The following is a 9,426-nucleotide window of genomic DNA, read 5'->3' on the forward strand; positions in this document are numbered from 1 at the left end:
GGCCCCTCTGAAGCCTTCAGCCTTCGAACTCTCAGCAGCAGGTCTGACCCCGGAGGTTGTGGACCCCTTCGGGCCACCTCACCGGCGCCCGGGCGGCTTTCCGAAGACTAAGAAACAGCAGGCCTCTGAAGACAATATCAGGGGGAAAAATATCTCCCCATGCCACCGACCCGATGTGAAGTGACGGACGATCAATGCCGGTGCAAGTGGTGCTATCCTGACACCCCAGTGCATTTAAGGTCGCCCTGACACCCCTGACAGTACGGCGCCGGATCACAATTGGCGACCAGCTCGCCCCCATCAGGGGGCAGGCACCACGATAGTTACTACGGTGGATATTTATCTCTCAGGTAGGGTAGAAAGTAGTTATCCAGAATAAAGCCTAGTAATCCGATCAGATCCCAGATATTTATACATTGTGATAACTTGTACACCAAGCTACGCACGACCCTATAAAGAGGAGCCCTGGTTACCTGGGCAAGGGATAGCAAAAAGACACAGAGGTGAAAAAACACCGAGTCATGCTGTGATACTCCCCCCAGATCGATCCATTTTTTCTACCATCAATACATTCATGGTGTTCTTTCCTCTTAAACTTCATCTCTAAGCTTGAGTCTCCTTCTTAGAAGAAACTCTTGTCGTACTTGCTGGGGTAAGACGAACTCTTGCTCCAATAGCGTGCCGTCCATGGGGATTCGAACACAGAAGTGCTAAGAGGGGTAGGAATCCACTAGGAAAACCACCAAACTGCTAGCCAAAATCGCCACACCCATCATTGCAAGTATGCAACCATATTCATGGTTGTCTCAGCCATGCACACCGTATGCATGCTCCAGCCCTGCTTCCATGTGGGATGGCGTTCCTCCGACTTTAGCCAACCCAGAACCTTAGGTCGGTATAGGAACTCCAGACGGCATGGAGGCCCTCCAGCCTTTGCATGACGAAGACCTCGCCGCCTCAGGAAAGGATGCGGCCAAAGCCATAGTCAAGCAGGTCGCCTTCTAGTGGTTTTTGGCAGTCAAACTCAAGAGTGTCCCGCTTGGGCTTGATCTCAAAGTATCCCCTTCGACAACACCTGGGATACCCCGAGTGAGCCAACATCTTTGGAAAGTCTATCCACCCAGCGTCCTCCTTGGGCCCCTCAAGCGAAAGAGGGTTCCAAGTAGACGCAGGGCTCCGGGGTGCGCAGACCCCGCCAGCGCCTCCAACACTGCCCTCGCAACACCAACTGCGCGCAGGGAACCTCAAGCCCACCTCGTCTAGGGAGGCATAGTCAGAGCCACTTTGGCTCCAAAAGTTGATTCACCGGATAGCCTCAACGGTCTCCCAAAGGGGAAGGAGACCCTGGAGAAACCACAGGCTCCGGGACACATCGCTTTCGGCAGCGACCCCAACGACAACTCCAAGCTTCAGTGCGCCCGAAGGCACACGAGTGCATCCTGCACAGACCAGGGTGCAACCACAACACCAACGACTGCCGCACCCTCATGACCTTCTGGGAGGAATACCTCGGAAAGCAAGCAGAATACATGTCCATAGAAGGAGCCGACAAAGGATGACGCAGGGTTCGGAAGTCTGGGGAAAACTCCCGGGCAATTCCCTGGCCCCTCAACCTTGCACCGTCACTACCAACCCTACTACCAACGGTACTATATCCAGCAACGAGAACTGGGTCGGGGACATGCCGTCTCTAGGCTCCGAACGGATTACCTCCAGAGCCAGGCAATGGCTAAGGGCCGAGGCGGTCGAGGACCGCCTCTCTCGACTAGCCTTCGGCTACACCTCCAACATGCCGTCGCCAGGCTCTGGACGGATTACCTCCAGGGCCGGGTAATGGCTAAAGACTGAGGGGGTCAAGCACCGCCTCTCCCAGCCTAGCCACAGGCTTCGAGGCCACCAAGCCTCACAATAGAGGCCTTATTGCTACAAAGATACTCCCACTGTTAACTACCAAGTAGTTTACCTAGTGATTAGTCTTTCATACAGCAAGGTTAGAGTCTGTTGGAGGCCTCCAACCTTACTGCTAGAAGTCTTTTGCAATAGATAGCCACTAGGTAGAAGCAATAGAACTTAAGTTACATTCTCATTTAGCATGAACAATTATATAACCTAGCTATGTTTTATGCTACAACTAGCTTCTTATTGTCAACAGTAGACTGCAAAACTTAGCTAGTATAACCATACAAAATCCCTACACTCCCACAGGCGCATCGTGCCTAGGTCGCCTGGGTGGACAGGTCTGCCTAGGTTTCCTGGAAGGCATTGTGCGGCCTCAGAAGTGTAGTTTCCACATATCAAGGGGTTTCCTTGATAGACCGTGTTGTGGTGCCACCCATAGGACATCTTTGGGTGGCGTGACAAGCCCACGTACCGCGGACATAGCATGCCTAGGTCACCTTGAAGGCAAGACTGTCTAGGTTTCCTGGAAGGTATTGTGTAGCCTCGATAGTGTGTACATGTCGGTTATCAATGGACTTTCTTGGTAATGTAGTTGCGACGCTCCCGAGGGATTTCTTCAAAGGCGTGACAGGACCACGCACTAGTAAGCATTGCTTGCCTAAACCCAAGTTCACCTGAAAAGATTTCCTGGAGGGTAGACTTTGCCCTGGTAGGTGGTGGAGCCCACACACCGCGGACGTAGCATGCCTAGGTCACCTGGAAAGCAAGACTGCATAGGTTTCCTAGAAGGTATTGGGTAGCCTCGATAGTGTGTGGATGCCACATATCAGGGGATGATCCTGATGTGAGGATGCGGTGCTTTGAGGAATGCTGTCGTAAGAAATCCTCGTTGCACGACATGCTTATATACCGCGGGCGCAGCATGCCTAGGTCACCGCTAAGGCATCAAGCCTAGGTTTTCTGGAAGGTATTGCATAGCTTTGGTCGTATAAATGCCACGTGCCAAGGCACATCCTTACTGGATAGTGTTGCAGTGCACCCCAGGCGTTTCCTCGGGAGCACGACAAGCCTATACACCGTGAGCGTAGCAAGCCTAGGTCACCTGGAAGGTAAGACTGCCTAGGTTTCCTACAAGGTGTTGCATAGCTCCGATAGTCTGTAGGGCCTTCAGCATTAATACATGCCAAGGAGTCTTACAAAACCTACGACAAAAATAGAGAGTCTTACAGAACCTCCGGCAAAAACAAAAAGTCTTACAAAACCCCCGACAAAAATAGAGAGCCTTACAAAACCTATGGCAAAAATGGAGAACCTTATAAAACCTCCGACACAAACGGAGAGTCTTACAAAACCTTTGGCAAAAACGGAGAACCTTGCAAAACCTCCATCAAGAACGGAGAACCTTACAAAACCTCCGTCAAAAATGGAGAGCTTTACCAAACCTCCGCACAACGGAGAGTTTTACAAAACCTCCGGCAAAAACGGAGAGCTTTACCAAACCTCCGCACAACAGATAGTTTTACCAAACCTCCACTAAAATGGAGAGACTTCGAAAAATCTCCACACAACATAGAGTTTACCAAACCTCTACCAAAATGGAGAGACTTCCAAAAACCCCTGCAAATGGGGATGTTCTCTGAAAACTCTGCCAGGAGGAAAGATTTTGAAAGGACCTGACGGGAAGAGTACCCCGGTATCTTGAAGGCAAATGCCTCCATTCCAAAGGGGTACTAAACCCGATAGCCTCCAAAAGGCACAGCAAACAGATCAAAGGGGTATAAAAATCCCCCTCCCTACAGGGAAAGGTATGACCCGCGTGACTCAAACACGTATGATAAAAGGTAAAATCATTACCCAACTATCTCCTTTAAAGACACATTTCATACATCATTTTGTAAAAAATATACTAACATTTAATAAAAACCCACGCTGCCTGGCCCTCAGCTTCACCTCCGATACGTCGTCGCCAGGCTCCGAACGGAGTACCTCCGAAGCCGGGCAGCGGTTAAGTGTCGAGGGGGTCGTAGACCACTTCCCCCGCCTGGCCCTCAGCTTCGCCTTCGACACGCCGTCGCCAGGCTCTAGATGGAATACCTCCGAAGCTGGGCAGTGGCTAAGGGCCGAGAGGGTCGTGGACCACTTCCCTCATCTGGCCCTCGGCTTCGCCTCTGACACGCCATCGCCAGGCTCCGGACGGAGTGCCTCTAGAGCCGGGGAGCGGCTAAGGGTCGAGGGGGTCGCGGACCACCTGTCCCTCCTCGTCCTCACCTTCGCCTTCGACACGCCATCGCCACGCTCCGGACGGAGTACCTCTGGAGCCGAGCAACGGCTAAGGGCTGAGGGGGTCATAGACCACTTCCCTTTCCTAGCCCTCGGCTTCGCCTCCGACACGCCATTGCTAGGTTCCGGATGGAGTACCTCTAGAGCCGGGCAGCGGCTAAGGGCCGAGGGGGTCGGGGACCACTTGCCCCGCCTAGCCCTCGGTTTCGCCTCCGACACGCCATCACTAGGCTCTGGACGGAATTCCTTAGGAGCCAGGCAGCGGCTAAGGGCCGAGGGGGTCGCAGACTACTTCCCACGCCTGGCCCTCGGCTTCACCTCTGACATGCCATCGCTAGGCTCCGAACAGAGTACCTCCGGAGCCGGGTAGCGGCTAAGGGCTGAGGGGGTTGCAAACCACCTCTCTCGCCTAAACCTCAGCTTTGCCTCCAACACGTTGTCGCCAGGCTCTGGATGGAGTACCTCTGGAGCCAGACAGCGGATAAGGGCTGAGGGGGTTGCGGACCACTTCCCCCACTAGGCTCTTGGCTCTGCCTCCAACACACCGTCGCTGGGCCCTGAACGGAGTACCTCCAGAACCGGGCAGCGGCTAAGGGCCGAGGGGGTTGCAGACCACCTCTCCCGCCTGGCCCTTGGCTTAGCCTCCAACAGGCTGTCGCCAGGCTCTGGACGAAGTACCTCCGGAGCCGGGCTGTGGCTAAGGGCCGAGGGGGTCGCGGACCACTTCCCCCGCCTGGTTGGCTTCGTCTCCAACACGCCGTCGCCAGGCTCCGGATGGAGTACCTCCGGAGCCGAGCAGTGGCTAAGGAACGAGGGGGTCGCGGACCACCTCTCCCGCCTGGTCCTCGGCTTCGCCTCCGATGCACCATCGCCAGGCTTCGAACGGAGTACCTCCGGAGCCGGGAAGAAGCTAAAGGCCGAGGGGGTCATGGACCACCTCCCTCACTGGCCCTCAGCTTCGCCTCCGACACGCTGTCGCCAGGCTCCAGATAAAATACCTCCAGGGCCGGCCAGTGGCTAACGGCCGAGGGGGTTGTGAACCACCTCTCCTATTTAGCCTTCGACTTCGCCTCCAAGATATCACCACCGCCAGTACACCATCAGCCTTGGGCCTCGCCATCGATGCCCACGGTTCCCGACGAAAAAACTTCTTAAGGACAGGGAATTGTCATCGGGCATCCTTGATACTATACCAGGCAGGAGTTGGTTTTCCTCTACATCATCTCCCCCCTCTAAAACATCAGGGTCCGAGAATGAGGGGGTACTATTGGGGGGAAAATAAACCAGCCTGAGGATAATAGATGAAGATTACTATCCGGGTCCCTCCAGAGCCTTGATCTCCGGACCCTCAGCTAAAGGCTCAACCTCCGAAGGCATCGGGCTCCTTCGTGCCACCTCTTCATACCTGCAAAGCCTTCTCACGACTTAGAACCACGCCTGGCCTCTCTGAAGCCTTCGGCCTCCGAAGTCTCAGCAGCAGGCCTGACCCCCGAAGGTTGTGGAACCCTTCAAACCACCCCACCAGCACCCTGGCGGCTTTTCGAAGCCTAAGAAATAGCAGGCCTTCGAGGACAATATCAGGGGGAGAAATATCTCCCCTTGCCATTGACCCAATGTGAAGTGACGGGCGATCAATACCAATGTAAGTGGTGCTATCCTGACACCCCAGTGCATTTAAGGCTGTCCTAACACCCCTGATAGTACGGCGCCGTGCCGCAATTGGTGACCGGCTCGCCCCCTTCAAGGGGCAGGTACCACGATAGTTACTACGGTGGATATTTATCTCCCAGGTAGGGTAGAAAGTAGTTATTCGAGATAAGGCCCAGTAATTCGGTCAGATCCCAGATATTTGTACATTGTGATAACTTGTACGTCAAGTTACGCACGACCCTATAAATAGGAGCCCTGGTCGCCTGGGCAAGGGACGGCAGAAAGACACAGAGGTGAAAAAACACCAAGTCACGCTGTGATACTCCCCCAGATGGATCCATTTTTCTACCATCAATACATTTGTGGTATTCCTTCCTCTTAAACTTCTTTTCTAAGCTTGAGTCTCCTCCTTAGAAGAAACTATCGCCGTACTTGCTGTGGCAAGATGAACTCTTGCTCCAACAGAGTTTTTCACGCATCGGTACATGGTGGATCTCCTACTAGGCACACCCGGATACTCAGCACTGTCTTCACTATGTTAGTGATTCACCGCTCTGGCACGAGCCAATCCACCCACTCACAATGCTTGTTGCTGCTCCACATACTCGGTTGGAGGATCTCGCAAAACTCACCACTGCCAAGCCATCTAGGTGTAGGCAAACATCAAAAGTAATAAGTGTTGATCACTCAGTTAATCTAACTCTAGGCTAATCATTTAGCTAGATGCACACTATGTCTAAACTAGCACTAATCAAGTTCTTAATCATGTGCTAATTGCATTAATCTTCAATATCAACTCCATGGTGGTTCAAACCCTCTCCAATATGTATGTATATTTTGTGTTGGGAGTGAGCAATCTCAAATAGCCGATGGATAGGGTATTTATAAAGCCAATCTTAAAAACTAGCCGTTGGGAAGGAATCTATGAAATTCTTAGTCACCGTAACATATGGTGACCACCGCATCATGCAGTGACCCTATTTTTAATGGTATGAAATTCTAGCATTAGAGCCTTGTCAGAACCCATCGCATCATCTGGTGCCTCACTGCATCATGGGGTGGCCTTCTATGAAGCCTAAAACCTTCTAGAAATGAAGTACACTACATCGTTCTATGGTTACCACATCATGCGGTTACTTAATCTTGGATCGTCTCGACTTGTAACCTCTTTGCAATAGACATACGGTGCACCATCATGTAGACCACCATACATATAGTGCTACCATATCATGCAGTGACTTCGTCTTTAAAGCCTGAAAAACCTTCTACACCAATTATCAAAAGTCACTGTATCATACGGTGTGTGACATCATACGGTAACCTCGCCGCATCATACGGTGACTAGTTTTTTCCAAGGCAACTTATTCAATTCGACCTTTCTCAAGTCTTGACCTTCGTAGCTTCTCTTCTTAATATCTTGGGTCTTCATTCTGGTCTATTATGAGTTAGCAAAATCTAATATGCATCACCTTTTAGGTATAATCTAAATACAATAGATCAAGCTACTGCATTTAAATCCTTGTTCATAGCACGGTCAAAAAAAAAATGTCTAGGTGACGTTCTCTAACACTATGATCACTTCTTTGACCTTGATGTCTAAAACGTTGAGACCTTGCCACTGATCTGCTTGCTAAGGCACTAGCTTCCTTCGCAGAGACCGCGAGATATGAAGAATGCATGGTTTCTTAGGTCTCGTTTTGAGGGGCAGGAGTAGCCAGTTTGTCTAGGATTTTAGAGAGAAGAAATAAAGGAGGAAAGAAACGACTGCGACCTCTTTGCCGCGTGTATGGTCTAGGTGGCAAAATTCTCTTGTCTTTTAGTTTACGTTAGCAAAATTATCCTCCTAAACCGTCTCAAGGTGAAAACTACTTTTGCAAGATACATAGTCAAATATCCTTTTTTAATTTGTAGTTCAGAAGATTTAGTGGAAAAGGTCTAGGAGCCAAAATTGACCGATTCCTTTTAATATTGCAGTGAGAAGAATATCATTTCAGAACATGGCATGACTTGTTTCTTCTCTGCTTGCCAGTCAACTACCAGAAGCAAACATAATGCGAGTATATATATATGCTCCTTTGCCTCCTCCATTGATGTGTGCACGGCACTGCTTAGTTGCTTCGAGACACGATCAGAAGTCATCTGGATCAGCCATGACGAACGGCTACCTGTTCCGGGAGTACATCGGCGCGCAGTTCACTGGCGTCCAGTTCTCCGACGTGCCCATCAACGCCATGCTCAGCTTCCACTTCATCCTCGCCTTCGCCATCGACTACACGCCCGTCGACCAGCAACACACGCCGGTGCCGACCAACGGCGTGTTCAGCCCGTTCTGGGACACGGGCAACCTGTCCCCCGCCGCCGTGGCCGCCATCAAAGCCGCGCACCCGAACGTCGCCGTCATGGCCGGCCTCGGCGGTGACAGCGTGCAGGACATCGTCAAGGCCTTCTTCACGCCCTCATCCGTGGATTCGTGGGTGTCCAACGCCGTGACGTCGCTCACGGGCATCATCAACACGTACGGGCTCGACGGCGTGGACGTCGACTACGAGCACTTCGCCGACGGCGCCGACGTGGACACGTTCGTCGAGTGCATCGGCCGGCTCCTGACGGAGCTCAAGGCGAGGATGCCGAACATCGCCACCTCCATCGCGCCGTTCCAGGACGACGTGGTGCAGATGTACTACCAGCCGCTGTGGAGCAAGTACTCCGGCGTGATCGACTACGTCAACTTCCAGTTCTACGGCTACGGTGCCAACACCGACGTCACAACATACGTGCAGTTCTACGACGAGCAGGCGACGAACTACCCCGGCGGCAAGGTGCTCGCCAGCTTCAAGACCGGCAACGTGACCGACCGGATCACGCCGGACCTTGGCATCAGCGCGGCCAAGGAGCTGCAGCGGCAGAACAAGCTGCCGGGGCTCTTCATCTGGTCGGCGGACAGCTCCAAGCGGAGCAGCTACGGCTTCCAGTATGAGACCGAGGCACAGCAGATCATCGCCAACCATTGATCCGATCCGTGGTTGGGACGGTCTCTAGTTTGCACTGGACGAAGGACTTCATAAGGAATCAGTTTGCTATTTGTCAAATGCTTCAAATCAACTTATTTTTCGATCACCAAATAGCTATAGGTTCTTGGAACAACATCCAACTACTTATGGGTTCAGCTGAGAGGCTAGCATGGTGATTGAAAAATAATTAAGTTTGAGGCACTTGAAAAAAATAGTAATTAGCACCATAAGGAATAAGCAGCGTGTCGCTATGTGCAATTTATAACTTTTAATAATAATAAAAGTTTGTTCGCCGCTTGTAATGTGGTTCCGCAGTGTTGCTCCATTATTAAACTTTGCTTCGTTGAGGTGTCCGTGTCACCGTTCAAAATCATTAATTTGCGGACGTTCACTTGTGCACACGCCGAGTCGTCCTTCCTAGTCTCAGAATTGATATTTTGTGCACAAAAAAGGATGGTGTGCCCCTTCAATTAATATTTTGTTTTATGGTGTAGTATAAACGATAAGACTTGCAGGATACAAAAATATCATGGAAGAAAGGTGAAAGTGCTGTCTTTTTGTTTTAAGCTGGCACACACGTTCACTA

General features: G+C 51.5%; 1 protein-coding gene across 1 annotated transcript; it reads left to right on the forward strand.

Moving 5' to 3' along the window:
- The first annotated feature begins 7,884 nt into the window (after positions 1 to 7,884).
- On the forward strand, positions 7,885 to 9,187 carry LOC133887517 (chitinase 2-like). Its single transcript, XM_062327496.1, has one exon. The coding sequence runs from the start codon at positions 7,920 to 7,922 to the stop codon at positions 8,838 to 8,840; it is 921 nt and encodes a 306-aa protein (XP_062183480.1). The 5' UTR covers positions 7,885 to 7,919; the 3' UTR covers positions 8,841 to 9,187.
- Positions 9,188 to 9,426: the final 239 nt, after the last annotated feature.

The sequence above is a fragment of the Phragmites australis genome, chromosome 12 (assembly GCF_958298935.1).
Source record: "Phragmites australis chromosome 12, lpPhrAust1.1, whole genome shotgun sequence".
Lineage (NCBI taxonomy): Eukaryota > Viridiplantae > Streptophyta > Magnoliopsida > Poales > Poaceae > Phragmites > Phragmites australis.

Coding starts and splice junctions, on each gene's coding strand:
- LOC133887517 (XM_062327496.1), top strand. CDS start 7,920: ATGTGTGCACGGCACTGCTTAGTTGCTTCGAGACACGATCAGAAGTCA.